At 35.0% G+C, this 17,052-nt stretch overlaps 1 protein-coding gene across 5 annotated transcripts in view; it reads left to right on the plus strand.

The window, feature by feature from the left end:
* Positions 1-17,052, plus strand: part of LOC116344503 (teneurin-a) — a 383,641-nt gene that overhangs the window by 329,554 nt on the left and 37,035 nt on the right. For all 5 annotated transcript variants that reach the window (XM_031773083.1, XM_031773085.1, XM_031773084.1 and 2 more), the window contains one exon: positions 5,462-5,581. In XM_031773083.1, coding sequence (XP_031628943.1) covers positions 5,462-5,581 — 120 coding nt within the window. The remainder of the gene's footprint in view (positions 1-5,461; positions 5,582-17,052) is intronic.

A 17,052-nucleotide genomic window follows, 5' to 3' on the forward strand; every position in this document is an offset into this window, starting at 1 on the left:
TCAAATTAAAATGCAAAAAATATTACACAACCGGAAAAAAAATATGTGACACAATCAACGAGGTCGAAAAAAAAGCAAACGAGGTTGAATTTTCGATTCAGTTTGGTTGTACGTTATTGTTGTCAACGACAAACCACTTAAATGTCTTCTCGTTCCGCGAATCCGAACAAAATGCGTGGAAACACACATCAAATTGAAAATTGTTCAACAAAATTTTCAAAAGCCCACCCGAAAAAATTTAAATGGGTTTTCCGTCATTAAGTAATTACGTGAATTGAATCATTCTGAATCGTTCATTTAACAAGGCAAATATACCGTTTAACATAATGTATGGGTATGAAAATGCAATCGCGTTGAAATTCATAAGCGCGCGCACCGTGATTTTTTCTTTTCGTTCAATTTTGAACAATGATGATGAAAAAAACGATACACACACATGCATACCATTTTCCTATGAATTTTACGGAATTTATTTCCATTAATTAAATCGTATTTTAATGTAGAGACGCATTGTGTGTCGCTGGCATTGACGACATACCAACTTTGAGACGAATACATCGCATTGTAGAAGGTTGAATATGCTGATTACCTTCCCCCCGGTCTACGGTGTAGAGAGATAGAGAGACGTTGGAGGAGGAAAAAACTCCATAGAAAATATCACTTATGAATTCCAATTGATTCTTTCATTGTTGCTGGTTGCGTATGTGAAACTGCAATGTTGATTTAAATTTCGAATTCGTTTTCAATTTTCTGGCATTTCTTTCAAACCATCATTTCATTTCCATAAATGCTATCGTACGCAAATTTTATTTCCACCACTGACAAAGAAAAATACGTTTGCATATTTCAAAGCATTACATTTACTCGTCGAATCTCTGTCATTCTCTTTCTCTCTTTTCACATGACAAGTGAAAATGCTTTTATAGACGAGCCCAATTTTCGATACAAAATCGCTACCACATTTTCTTTCTCTCTCTCTGCACACACACACATATATATCTTTTTTATTATTCAATTTTCGTTTCATTCTTGGATGACTTCGTATTCACAGAAGCCAAAAGGTCCGATATAATACGTATCCGACTGCTATCATTCAAATCGTAATTGGTATGATGTGTTAAGTGGATTCGTTTTTGAATAAGTAGAAAATGATCGACGGATTTGGTATGTGTGTGTGAGAGACGGAAATAAATTCGAAAAACTTTTCCAAGTCGTCAGCAGTTGTCCGAAATGGTCTTTGTCATTCAATTACCAAAACGTATCAAGTTGTTCCCTCGTTTTCTTCAATTGTACGATGAAATCTTCGACTAAATGAAAAAGAAATACGCTGCAGAAATTGTCACATTGAAATGTATTTGCTCTCATCAATATTGAAGGTGTTTCGATTACGTTGAAAATTCGATCAATGAAAAGAATTATAACTTTTCCTCTCGCATAAAGAATGTTCGCTGAGGTGTTCACATTCCTGTTGAATTTGTTTTTGAATGCTGTATTTGGGAGTGCAGAGCAAGAGAAAAAACGAAAGCAATGAAACAATGACAAATATTTACGCGCCCTTTGATCTAGTCACTTAAGACTTTCTCTCTTTCTCCTCTTTGTTCATCAGTCGCTTCAGTACTTGCAAACCATCGAAACATTTTTCCAAAACATTAAAGTCATCTGGTTGTTCATGTTACAAAAATGCGTGCTCGCAACTCTGTAACATAACAAATAATGAGATATTCTGTATCATCATGAGAAGCGGTGGCATTGGGGAAAAATTGGCAAACCGTCTGACGAATGAAAAGTAAAATCCAACCCCGGACCGGATGGTGAACGGTGCGCAACCATGGGGCGGAAATGAATGAGACGAAATTTTCTCTCTCATGGGCGCAGCCATATTGAAAATTTTGTATGCGCTTATATGTAAAATTGGTGGCGCCACTGGTAAATTTGATGGAAAAAGAAGAACATGTTTGAGTCTCACTCGTTTATATGTAAATTACATAGGCATTTCCAGGCCATGGTGCGCAACTGAAAAAAAAAAATAAAATTAGCTAAATCTCTTCCGCATTCTTAAGTTTTTTTTTGGGAAAAAAAGATTTGCGAGTTTATTCAAAGCGTTTCGTTTTTTTTTTCAATCCTCATTCCAGCCACGCACGGTGCGTTCACTTCTGGCATTATTAAAATGTTTCTTTTGCTCGCATTCACAAGCACCTGGCATTATTTGCATTAAATGAGAGAAAAGTTGGTAAAAAAAGAGATTAAACAATCTTTCGATTCGAAGAGTTCATGTTAGATTAAGCCATGGGGCAATAAAGATGCCGTTTGAATACACAAAAAAGAGAAGCAAATATATACGTTGTTGTTACAATTATGATATCATCTGGAAATAGAACCCCGCATCGTTCGATGAGAAATTCACAAGAACAGACACTGTTTTTTTGGTTTTGCACTTCGACAATTGCATGAAGCGAACGAACAACTTTGTCAAATTCGTCGAGGTGTAGTCGAGTTATAACATATCGTTGAAAATGATTCAAAGTGTTCTTTCAATGGGCATTGAATTATCTTCAGCAATCTATAGAAAGATTCCAGACGCTCAAATATGCAATTTTTCAAAGCAAAACTGTATTTCATTTGATTCGAGCATCGCACAAAGGGACAAATAATAATTTCGAATACATTGCAATGTTGAATTGCAGAGCAAAATATGTGAGTAAAAAAGCAACAGAAAATCAAAGGGAAAACTTTGAAGTGCACAATTTGATAATATAAACTTTTCGAGTGACGGTGCCAAAAGGAGCACGATGCGGGAATGAATTTAACAAAGAATTTTTGCATACAACGAACAATAGAATTTATTGAGCCAAAAAGTCAGAAAATCAGCTTTTGTGATGCAAGACTTTTCACTTTTGATAATTCGATTATTGCCTCTGTAACTTTCTCGGAACAATAACATCCCCACACAATACAACGTCTATCAAAAGGGAGCTGAAAAACGAATTCCGAAGAGAAGGGGCCATTCTGTAGCAAAAAAAGGGCAACGTTTTTTTCAGCATCGAAACTCTGCTCGATGCACAGTCCAACCTAATGGAGAATAATTATGATAAAGCCATAAATCGAAATCCTTTTGCAATGAAAAGCAATGAACCAATTTTATAATTGGTGTACGAAATAAAAAAAACACACATATCTACTGATAAATTAGTCAAGTGTGAGACGTACTCAATACGAATAATGATGTATACTGTACGGAATAAATTTTAATCGCATTATGTCATTTAATGTGCAAAATTGTGCGCTCCCCAGCACACATACACTAAAATATATCACGTCTGGTTTTTGATGTATCAAAGATTAAAAACTGTTTAATTTTTGTCGACTTTTTTTTTCGTCTCTGAAATATTTTTATTGTTAAAGGACGCTCATGGCAAACATGAGCATGTGAAAACGGGAATATACAATTTTTTTTTATTTTTATTGCATTAAAAGATAACATTGATAAAAATAGTACATAAAATCTACTTATTCAGTCGCAATTTTTTTTTTTTAATATTTTCTCTCATTTTTTGATGCAAATAAAACAAAAGCAGAATAAAATTAACAATATCATTGAAAAATCATCGTAAATCGAATGAAAATTTTATGAATGCATTTGGAGACAAAGCTCTGGATGAATTAAAGTAATTAAAATACCCATTGGACGAACGCTAATGAGAAAAAATCCGTGGTATTTTTGCAATATTGAAGAATTGCATGCAATGAGCTGCCATTACTTTCACCATTGTCGCCAACGGTTGAATGTCATTTGATCGAATGCGCGCATACAATTTTCATTCGATTCAAAAATGATTGATTGCATGCTGTAATGTCATCTCTCACAAACACACTCACAATTATAATGAATTCAACACAAAAATCGCAATGTGAATAGCTCCGTTTTTTTATAATAACAACAAATAGACCAAACAAAAGATATCACCTTTTTTTACTTTACAATTTTATTTTTTCGCATTTCACGTCAATTAGTCGAATGAAGCCAACAGAAAAAGCATTTATTGCAAAAAAAAATGTATATAATTTATTAAAACTCCAATTGTATCCCATTTTTACAAATGTGACATCAGTGCCGTATTTGATACCGGGAAAAGTCGGTAAAATTTTTATTGATGTCCGCATTTTTGCGCTTGTTTATCCGATTTGTAACATCAAACGAATAATAAATTTCATTCAATTAACAACGTTTTGTTGTTGATAATACGATTGATTGAGAGGGAAAAAAATTGTTTGCACAAGATAGAGGAAAATCGAATGATAAAAAGAATTGCCGTTTTTATCAGTTCATTTCCATTAAAAGTATTTTATACATTCGAATGGCCTTTCGAAAAAAAGGTAGAATTGATAAGTGAAAATAACAATTTTTTCTTCGAATTCAATATGCTTGAGAGATTTTTCTGTCTCAAACTGTTCAAACACAGTCCATTTATTCATTTTCTTCGATTTAATTCGCAACCTTTGAGCGAAATGTCAAAGGAAAATTGTCATTTGATGTGAGTCGGTGAATTTAATTCACTTTTGTGAAATCAGTTCTTGCGCGAAGATTCTCGGCGAACAAACAAAATGTCAGAAATGCACTGAACGGCATCATTAGACGCTTGAATGAGTTCATCGAATTTTCGTTTATGAATGCAACGACCCATAATGAGATTACGAATGGCACACTCATCAATCAAATCTCTCTCGCATTTTAGACAGCCACATTATTTAGCAATGCTTGCGCTAAGAAGAAAACATACAAATTTCTTGTTTTTTTTCATTTCGATAATGCATAGATTTTCTTGCATTAAATTCGATTCTGTTGACTTGATTCTGAGTACGGGAAATGCTTTTTCATGCGTGGAAACAACCCCACACACTACATACGATATCGATTTTTTTGATAAATGTACAATCGAAAAACGAATTTTGCTGCATTTGATTGATTAAAATTTATTTACACCTTCATTAGTCTTATGTATGGTAAAAATGCGAAAAAAAAACTCAAAATCGTTTTTTTTACATCCTGAGGCCGTTGTCATAGAAATTATTTTGTATTCTGTTCCTTTTTTCCTTTGAAAAACAAATTGTAATAACATTTCCCTATTTGTTTCTAATGTAATTTCATCAAACCGTTTTCTTGTATGATATTAATCTGAAAAATCATTTATTATACATAATAATATATTTGTTAGTTGAATTTAGATTGGAAACCGCATACTTAATATATACAAATAACTTTGATTGAATTAGTTTGCTTGTTTTTTCATATATTTTTATTATATAAAATATTGTACGAAAATTTAATTCATACACCAAACAATATTTTTTTGTTTTACATTTATTTGATATGATTTTAACTGACTTTGGATTTTTTCCAAATCCCGTTTTTTTCTTCTTTTTTTTTCACATTTTGTTTCGTTGATGATTGTACGATGTGTAGCCGTGTTTCGGTGATGCGAGGTCAAGTGATTACTCCACAAGGACTGGGAATTGTTGGTATTCGAGTTTCGGTTGATCGTGACTCACGCTTTGGTTTCACTTTAACACGACAAGGAGGATGGTAAGTACAATTCATATATTTTTTGTTTTGTTTGAAGAAAAAATGCTTTCGTTGAAGTACCACCAAATTTATTATGATAAAAAGATTGCTTCGATTTACTTTATGGACGAAAATAACAATATGAAATCTAAAATTTCAACAAATAAATTCAAACTTCAATAAAAAGTAAATATGAAAAATATTCAATTCATAACTTCAATGAAGTGGGCCAACTAAATTGCTGAAAAGTGTTTTTTTGTTCTAAAATTGAAAATCCAAAGAGGTACATGTATTTTGAATATTTGATGATCCAAACACCGTTCATACGTCTTCGGAAGGTAAAAACTAGAAACAGAAAAACGAGCAAAATAAAAAAAAGAATCAGAAGACGAACAAAAAAAAGTGTACAAACAAAATTACATCAAAGAAACTTAAACGGTAAAACTTTGTCAATAATTTAAATTTTCCCATTTGATGGAAAAGAAGCGTCGACGGCGTGGCGCAGAGTCTTAAATCGAAAGTGGAAAACTTTGGTAATATCTAAGTAAAGGAATATTAACAGTGACTTTAGACATACAGTCGGTGCCAACATTGATAACGTGTGTATTGAAATTGCAGCGCTTTTGGCTCATGAAACACATTTTTAGATTCAACAGACTAGATAAATTAAACGATCACTCAAGCATAATAATACAACATTAAAAATAAATTATAAAACGGTAAAGCAGTCAACTTTATAGGGATGGGCGAATAAAAAAAAGAAGGTGGAATGTCCGTGCAATATGGACTGACGAATGTGGAATATATGAATAAAAATATCTTAGAACAAGTAAGACAGAGAGACACAGAGGAAAATTACAAATATTTGTTTATCAAGACCATTTCAAAGAGACAAAATTGCCGAAATTCAATACCGTTTCAAATCATAAGCATAATTATATCGAGAAATGCACATTTCAGCAAGCGTCACCCACACAAAATCAATCTTACTCTCTGGTAAATCTTTCGGTAGATATATGTGTATCACAGTGCTTAGCTTGAAAGAGAGACGGAGGGCGGTTCTGTATTTTTGTTGGTGTTTATATTCAAAAGTTTTCGGCAAAGTTATTAAATCTGTGCACGAAAGCAAACGAACAAGATTTTCGGACGAACAAGATTTCGTTATTGTCGCATTTATTTTGGAACATCTTAAAGCCCCTGTAAATAAGTGACGAAGTTATTTCGACACTGGAAAAAAACTGTCCGCCAAAATGTGTGTAAATGTGGACCAATTTATACTGAACGAACGAAGCTAAAACTAATTTAAATGTTCATTTTTGGTTTTTGTTTGGTGTTTGCTTTTGCACAGGTTTTTGTCAAAAACCACCGGAATCATCAAAAGATTGTGGTTTTCGATTCTGCCATTTTCTTCTCTCTTTCTCTTTTTGTGTGTGTCATCGCTGCAATTTCCAAAATTGAATGTGCTTCAAAGTACATAATGCGGTGTATTTGCGTCTCTCTCTCTGTATGTCTCTTCTCAATGTGTTTCAGTTTTTGTTTTTCAGCTCAACCAACAAAAACTTGTCGTTCAAATTTTAATTCCAGATTGAGGAAAAGTTTTAGGCCTTACACACAGGCCCACATACAATGACGCAAAAAGTTGTTTATATGAATGAAAACGAAGGCGAACAAAAGACAAAACCAAAAGGCAAATAGGCAGCCACTTTAAATGTCGCAAATGCCAATGAAATGGAACGGCTTCGATGACAACAACAATAACAAACGACCGATTTTCTGTTTTCATCTTCTCATTCGACAACACATACAAGAAAGACACACACTGTAATTAATACGACGTAAAGAAAAAGCGAAACAAAACATTTATTCATAATATTATTCGGTTCTCTTCATGCTTGTCGTCTGTTTCCCACAAAATTGCATGAAATCCGTTTACTCTCCAACATAGCCGCTGAACACACCATCAAAGCGACTAAAGCATATTAAAAGTTTATTTATATATTTTGAGCTATTCACCGTCTCTCTCTCCCCTTGCTCTTCCTCTGGATTGCGATTTTTCTTAGCTCTCATCGTCGTATTTTCCATGGAATAAATGATTATATTGCACGCGCACAGCGCTCTTCACCTCTTACCATGTATGTATTTTCTATCTTTGTTCTGGATTAATTCTTTCTAACAAGTGCTTCTAGTCGTTGCCGTTCAATGTATTGCATAACAGCGCGCACATACCAAAATGGTAAAATAACACTAAATTCAACTTGTTCGCATTCGCTACCGGAAATTTTCATTTGCGACTACAAACGACGAATACTATACATATATACATTTCATCTATGTGGCAATGACGAAAGTTTTCTCAAACAAAACTTTGGAAAACATGCACCGTAACTTTGATTCGCGTTGTGCTTTGTTTGCAAACAAATAGAGAATTTACTCTTTTTTTTCTTATTCGTTTTGTTGAGGTTGTTAGTGTTGTGTTTATCCAGAGAGAGAGGGGACACAGAGAAAGAGATTGAAGAGAGAAAATAAAAAAAGAAGCGACTCCTTTAATAATAATACGGCTTTGTTTTTATGTTACCCTTTGTTATTTGCTGAGCTGTTCTAGATAATCAGACAAACGGGGAGAGAGAGAAAGAGTAAGAGTGAAAACGGACGCCACCAACAAAAATATATAAAAATGCCGAGCAATTTTTTCGTCATCTTCTTCTTCACCATCATCTGAATAAATAAGTGCGAATGAATGAGAGGTGCAACGATCCGAGCAGAGAGCAAATGAAGACCAACTTTTTGATAAACTTTTGTCTCAATTGAATACTCTCCCATTGATTCAAGCATACACCTTTAAATATACACAAAAGTGCTTGAAAATATGTTTTTCTCAACTCCCATCCCGAAAAATCATCACGACCGAAAACAAATGAAAACGCCTCAAAGCGGAACTGCTATCGCTTTTCATTATTCGAAATCATTTTCCGTATTGTAAGCATGTACTGTTTGTTGACTCTTTTTTAATCGAAGCCGGATAAAATTGATTACTTTTATAAAAATCGATACATTTTTTCCTTCTTTAACTTTGTTCTTGTTGCGATTTATCTTCGATGCTCCACTTATTATGATTATTATTATCAAGCACTGCCATATCGAAAATGATAAAACCATTTTCATAAATTCATGCAATGTCTCCATTTCTGTGTAATAAATGTGAGATTTGTTTTTTCGTGTTGGTGTATCTCAAATTACACTGAGATTTTTACTTAAATATCAATTTCATTCCACATATATACACCATTATGAACGGTAGAATAGATTAATCCTCCTCGAAGCAATCCATTTTCTTACGGTAAGATGGTTTTGTGTTGGTGAATCGTTTACATGGTCCGTTGGTCCGTCCAGTTGACTATTGTTGAGTTGACCCGTGAAAAGTGTGTAATCTAAGAACGGAGCAACGATTTTCATATGCAATGTTGTAGCATGCAATACGGAACAGAGCACATGTGTGTGACTGTACGTGTTTTATGCATGGACACCGGGTACCGCAGGACACATATTACAATTTTTTTATTCTTATTCGCAAGTATACATACATGGCGACCATTACCCGGAAATAATAAACGAGATAGAGATGAACTCAAGCAAGCGACGACTGTCATCAGACAAGAAATAAATATTCTTCAAGCAGTGAGAATAGAGAAAAAGTACGGCGAAAGAAAGAAAGAAAAAAAAAATATGAAAAGAAAAACCATATCGAATGGTGAAATGGAGAATGACTAAGAAATCAAAATGGTGAAAGTTCTGAGCCCAGAAAGTGTATTGAGTTGTAGACGACCAACGACAAGTCGGCAAAGAAACGGTACGCTCCGAGAAACTGGAATATAAAAATAGAATAGGATTTAAGGAGGAGGTGGGTTAGGTACAAAAAAAAAAAAAGAATTTGCCAAAGGACTAAATGAGAAAAGGAAAAAATTGATAGTTTCAAATAACGATGTAAACAGCTCGTGCAAATAGTCGAGTATGAGTGAAGGAGAATCAAAATGTAATTTGTTTAATGGAAAGTACACAAAGTTTAAAATATAGATCGTTAGAGTATCGCTAATGCATTGCACATATAACAACAAAGCCCCGACTATTTTTACACTATACACACAGTCACACACACACACACTGTAGCCGAGCGGACTATGAACAAACAACAACATACATTTCTATGCTTGAATCCTTATGGTTGCGGCCCATTATTGTTGTTGTCCGCTTGAATAGCACTTTTCTACGTTGTTTGTTACAGTGTTGAATGTGACGTTGGTCGCTTGATGATATTACAACGATAGAATTTCCGTAAAATACATAGTGTTCTCGGTTCGAAAAGATCGAGGCAAGCGAACACCGTACAAAAGATGTGGTGTTGCTTTTCTCGGTGGCCGAACATCTTTTATACGATGAAATGAGGAGGGAAAGCACAAAAACACCATGAAAATCGAATAAAATGTGACACAAAACGATTTTAGTAGTGAACAGTTTATGAAAAAGAACCGAAATAGTCGAAAGGAAGTCGGATGAAAGAGCGGAGAAAGACGAAAAGTGAGTAAAAGTAAGCGCACTTGAACTGCATCAAGTAAAATTAATGGATGAGTAGTGGAGCCGAGTTCGGCACCATATTCGATATTTGCAAAATATAATATCGCTAACATTCTATTTACGATGTATTTCGTGCGATAATTCTGTTTGAAAATATACGGAGAAAATATCGTGTTCGATATGGAGAGAACGAGTTGAAGAGAAGAGCATGCTCGAGATGGAAAATTGCTAAAACATTTGCTATGGTATCAAAATTGATGCATTTGCTTGGAAAAACATAACCCAAAATTATTACGTTAGAATGGATAGACAACCGATCTACCGCACCATATCTCGTTGCCATATCTCGCGTGCACTGGCTGTGTGTGTAGTTTGCTACAACCGAAAGGTTGTCGTCGGGTTGTCCATTGTCAAACAAAAACTTGTCGTAAATCTCAAGTGATTCAATATGAAAGTCTTAGTCTTTTACTCTCCCCCACCCTCCCCCCTCTCTCTTTCTCTCTCTTTTTCTCTCTCTCTCTCTCTCTTTGCATCGTTCTCACATCTCATTCAATGCGCGCAAACTGGTTAAATGGAAAAGCAACGGCTATAGTGGTCGAAGTTCATATGTAATATCACTTTTCTATAAATTGTATTCGCAAAACACCAGCCAATGTAATTGAGTTCGATCCTCAAGACCGTTTTCAACATGCAAACGCTTTATAAAGTGAAATGTGCTTTTCTTTTGTTTTTGTTTTCTCTCCAACTTCTTCTTCTTCTTCTTCATTTTTCTTTTGCCCATCTTCATCCATCTCTCGTTGGTTGTTATTCAAGATGCGCCACTTCACTTTATTAATGTGCTACATTCACTATTCCAATGTTGGAACTCTGTCTTTCTTCTCACTTCGCTTCAGTTCCCGTCTTGTTTTTATCGGATCGGTGCGTGAATTGTACTGTAATTGGATTTGTGTTTGTATGAAAAACAAAAACCTGAGATATCCAATAATACAAGTTCCATATGGAAATTTTCGGTGATATATATATATTTTAGCCATTTTCAGTGTTCACCATTTTTGTGTAGGCAAAATATGCTGATGTTGTATACGCTCAAGTTCATTATAGTTGTGGTACGCTGTCGGAAAGTTCATTCAATTGCTCGGGCGAAGCACAGGCACTCCCGTTTCACGTACACATTTCATTCCATCGGCTGACATGCACACACACACATGCATTTACTTCGTACAAAACCAAGTATGAGATGAAGCTCACCGAAAACTATTGACATTAAGTTTTCATTGCTTTGTTATTGTTATCCTTCTTCAAGAGCGCCGGAATGAATGCTTCACAATGCATTTGGATACGTTTTCCGCTTTAAAATATGCTCATGCAAAAGGAATTCAGACAGACAGACTCACGCACACACACACACACACATACCAAACCGAGGAAATGAACGAAGAGTTTATCCGTTTTCGTGCACTCGTCGTTCTGTGCATTTCTCTTCTCAACATTTTTCGTTTGGATTTGGCATATCTGCATGTTGGTATTAGTGCCTTGCATGCCATGAATATAAAAAGATAGATGGGATATCGAGAGAGAATGAGCCGAAATTGCAGCTCTAGTAAATTTAATATATTTATTATTATCGCCATTAGGTGTGTATTGTCTGCGTGCGTTTGTGCGGATTTTGAATGGTAACGTGTATGAAACTGCATTTTGCTTCATTGTTATTTGTGAACATAAAAGATGCGCCAAGCAACAGAGTATGAGAGAGCATACGAATGAGCTGATTGTGCTCCGAGATATTTTTCAGCCAAGATGAATTTCACTTTGCACAACATTTTCAACAGTCGGGGATGAGAGAGACGCTACAAACAGATAGAATCGAACGATAAAGTCGAGGGTGAAATGGATAGAATTTCAATAAAATTTGTATGCGTTATTTATCGTTGGTTAATTAAATTGTCCACGCTTGAATTTAATTTTGTTGTGATGTGATACTCAGACAAATCGTCCACACTCCATGAGCAACGATAATCTGCAATTCATTTGTCTTCATATTTATTTTCGTTTATCTCGATTTCCGAATCGGTTGTCTCTCTCTAAAAATATACCAATCATTTTCGAATTTTCAAAATCCACTCGAAATCAATACACGCTAAATCGTCTTAAAATCTCTGAATATAGCCAAACTATATGGCGAATTTCAAGATTTTTGGATACACGAATTAGATCAAGAACCGTTGGTATACGTCAACAAAACGCTTTTTTCAATTTTGCTGCGCTAATTGGCGCTGTTTATGAAAATGCACGCATATAGATAAATCCGCTTAACGGTTTTATAAGCATTAAGTCAAGAGTGTATAAAATCTTGAAATAGACTTAAAGCCATTTTAATTGGATTCTAATAACAAGCGCCAAATATTTCCCTTCAACGATAACGATTTTAACATTATTATTTGTTATAATGCGATGCAATGGGGACGAACCAGTGGGATCCGTTTTGATTTTGGTTTCCCTCTACCTACGAAATGTTGATAATAATGCCGAACAACAATCAAAATCTCGCTTCGAACGCACATAATTGAATATTTTACGCGTTCATTTTGTTATGTGAACAATGAATTTCAGATGATGAAATCCTATATATTCTTGGGTGCTTTGTTCAGTTTTCATTAGTGCACATCGTATTTTTATTTTACCGTGAAATACAATTAGCACTAATGATGTTTGCCAAACGGTAGTTTTACTGTGTACTCTATAAAATAACAGTAAACCCATACCTTACCTACAAGTAGGTGGCAATTGATGACGGGAAAAATACAGAAATAATTGCGAGTACTTCATGTTCATAATTACGTAAAATCATGATTTTTTTTTGAAGAAAGTTATTAATGAAAATTTACGTCAGAATTTTCTATGCTTTCTAAGACAGTAAGAAAAGGAACTCGAATACTAGTCGCCCTTCCGTACTATGTGGGTAACTTCAAACAGTTTCATCTCATTAGTTGTTTGACTTAATTTGCGGTTTTTACTGGCTGATTTTCGTATAGAAAATAAGACAATATAAATTGTCGTCTTTGAAAACATAATTATTCGACATTGTCAAAGTGGGCGATTGCTTTTGTACACTGTCTCGCCTCGTTCTAATTTGATGACAGCAAATCTGGTTGATAAACTTTGTTGCGGCTCACAAATGCAAAAGAACGGTTAATTTCATGAAATAGAAGATACAAAAAATGCGAAAAAAAAGGTTTATTTTATTCGATTACGTGAAGAGGAAAGCGATGATGTGAATGTTGTGCGCATCGCCGTAACAATGCTGCAGAAAGAAGATGAAGTCATAAAAGTGAACCGAGAATGAATCGGTTATGTCGCATGCTTGCTACAGTATTTGTCTGCAATTGCGCTTTTTTTTCTCTTTCGTTCCTTTTCCATTTCACGTACATAAAAACATACACTGAGAGGTACAGAGACAGAACAGAGTACTTAAATGCACAACAATAACATTCATGCAAATTAGATTTTTCGCAAAACTCCGTTTGCAAAATTGTGTTGTTACTTATTCTCTGCTCAAGAAAACATGGAGAAAAATAGGTAGACCGAAAACGATACAGAGCACAGAACGAGATTCAAAGTCTGAATAAAGCGGGCCTAATGGGAAAAGTCTCATTCTTATGGCTGTTTGTATGTGTGTTTGTGTGCGTCGGCAGGAGTCGAGAATCTTAATTACACAATTATAATTTAAGCCCGAATAAATTCGCTTCGAAATGTTTATTTTACTTATGGTTGCAGAAGTGCGCAAACGACGCACTCGCACCCGCGCACAATATCAATGTTTACACTGAATTTGTTTGTATTTAGTTTACCTAATGGCTTTTCTTTAGATTGTTTAGTTGTTAGCATCATTTCGATGGGGTGCTGCTTTTGCACTCAATTTTCGTATTGCCATCATCCGGCAGATAGAGACAAAACAAAAGAGTGAAGAACACAAGATTCATTACTTTGAACATAGCGTAGATTACACATTTCGAAATTTGTTAGTGAAAAGTTCATAGTTCGCTATAAATGACATCGAACAAATGCTTATCTCTTCATGGCAGACCGAAAATAGGCACAATATTGCTGTTTGGGTTTGCGTGTGTGTGCAACACCATCAACGAAAACCGATTTATCCAAGAAACTCTAACATTTATTTAAAATATTGCCACAACATAAGCAAAGTTTAGCTAAAATAGAAGAGCCGATGAAACAAACAAAAAATGTGCTCGAGAAATTTATGTTTATTCTCACGCAAATTCATTTCATCCACAGCACTGATTTTCTTAAAGATAAATGTTTATTGTCAAAATTGAATGGAACGGAAACGGACCAGTGCCATATTGTGAATTGAATTGACGGGTGGCTACAAAGTAGTGACGTCTGCACTGCAAACCGATCAAATTTAAAACATTTTCATTAGATGGCAAAAAGAGAACGAAAAACACAACACAGCCAAAAGCCAAAAATGGCTATTTCAGCACCCAGTTTGTATTCAATTGTTTTACATTTAGTTTTTGGAAACTGTGAAAATAACCAACACATTTTTCAACACCTCCACCCCCTTCAAACCTCATACGAACGTATTGAAATTGCTCGAAGCATTTTTTCAAAATAAATTTACATCGAAGCATGCAACCGGTCTCGAAACAAAGATTGACATGAACATGAAAGAAACGGCTGTTTTCAAACCAAGCAATTTTAGATGAATAGAAAATTTAAATGGATTTTAAGGAAAGAAGAAAAAAAGAAAGAACCGAGAGTGGGTATTCATTTAGCCTGCATCGATTATGGTTCCATTCGGTTTTTTTATTGAATTATTTGATGTGGTCAGAATTGTGTAGAAGACTTTGGTAGTCCGACAATTCTGTATCGAATGTTCATTTGAAGCCATTAAAGTAATTGGCTTAATTCACGAAATTGTTGAATATGTGTAGGAAACAGGCGTTCCTTCTTTATGCATACACATCCATTAACCGTTGAAACATGATAATGAAGACATTTGCATTAAATAAGCATAAAAAAGTTTAATTCAGACGCCAACAAACCACATATTCTTCCCAAATGATATGTTAGCAAATTTGAATGGTCAATGCGATGGGCTTTTAGCTCTTTTCACTTGTTCGCTTCAGGAAAATCGAGAAAGTTTTCCCATTTTGAAATCCATTGATCGCTTCTCTTTTTTTTGGCATGACGTTGGCGTTGTCAATGTGGAAAATTAGCAAAGAAAAGTAAATGATATACCAATAACTATTCTACCGTTTAATTTTCATGCTTGCCAATTTTTTTTTTTGCTTTTCACTTCACATGGGCGCCAGTGTAAACTATGCATTCAAACTCGATCTCTCAATTCAAACATATGGAAAATTTTAAAGGCGAAGAATAAAGATGGAGGGGGAGAGAGAGACAGGGGAGGTGGTAGAGGAAAAATATTTATGAATAGGAAGCAAATTACGGCTGGCAAACGGAATGAAATCTGGAATAAAAGGCGATATTGCATGACCAAAGCGATTTTTATCCATGTGTGTTTTGTTGTTTGAGGCAGTAAATGGCGAAATATGGGATGGTCTAAATAAATTACAAATGCGATAGAAGTGAATTTGTGGCAAAATGATAAATAATTCCGTCTAATTATATTCACTTTTCATTCGAATGGCTTCCTCTTTCTCTCGCTCTCCCTATTTTCATTACTGTTATTACTTTGAATCGGAAATGGCAACATTTCGAGTAAATAATAGAAATTATTATTTATGGATTCAGATGCAGTTTCACATTTCCACATCATAATTCGTGGAACGTTCGTTCGCATCGTATCAATTGAAATGATAGCAGCTCAAATTGCACACTTTGATTAAACGCTGCACCTAAATTACAATCCATACCGATTCAGCATCATCATCCGGCACTCCGAACGTTGTTCATCGAAAAATCCACCACCACCCACTGCCATCCATTCCGATCTTCTGCCGTGAATTCTTTTTGCAATTCCAATTGGTATTCGTGATTTGAGCTGACGAACGCGTGCACCGCGCACACACACAAATATTTAATAAAATATCAAATTATCGTATCCAACCCTCCTGATTTGGATGTTTCTAAAGCAATAGCATCAGCAGCAGCAATATTGCATACCATCGCATTTCCTTGTGTGTTCTGTTATTGCGTTGCCAAACAACCAAAGAGAAGAGCAACAAAAAAAATGGATGATAAAAACGAAGACGATATCGACATTTGCTTCGAATTCACAGCGTCTGAATGTCTCTTCAAGCGAGTTACAATATCGCCATAAACTACAATAGAGCAACAAGAATGACGAAGAAAATGTGTACCAAAAGCAGAGAGAAAAAAAACACACGAAAGAGAAAAATGCTTTTTAAAGATTCTAGCAGCATCTCATATTGTAGAAAGTTTTGCCTTAATGCCTTTTTCTTTATCCTCCCACTCCCTCTCTCTCTCTGTGCGTTTCTATCTTCGGTCCTTTTTCGATTCGGTATACATCTATCTGTGTGTGTGTGTTTCGTGTTTTGTTGATGGCTATTGTGTGCCCGTTTCAATCTAAACGAATAATCCATCGAACAATACGTGAAAAATCGTTGGCAATATTCTTGCCACTTTCTCGTCTTCATGCCATCAACTCTCTTTCTCTCACGTATGCATGTGACAATGTGTGCTCCAAATGTGAAGAAACCGTTCTTTTTTTCGGGTGACATTCGTATGCGTTGATGTTTCTCGTAAACGTTACATAATATTTCTTTTTTTGTTCGGTGCGACATTTCGATACTTCAATACGAGTAAATTGTTGTTCCTTACCATGTGATCCCATAAATAAAATATTCGAAGATTTTTCCATTGCAATCTTTGCCTTCCTTCGTCGGCATCTTATTTGGATTATATCATTCGGAGTC

This window comes from Contarinia nasturtii, unplaced genomic scaffold (genome assembly GCF_009176525.2).
Source record: "Contarinia nasturtii isolate CC-2019 unplaced genomic scaffold, AAFC_CNas_1.1 Cnas_scaffold_1037, whole genome shotgun sequence".
Classification (NCBI taxonomy): Eukaryota; Metazoa; Arthropoda; class Insecta; order Diptera; family Cecidomyiidae; genus Contarinia; species Contarinia nasturtii.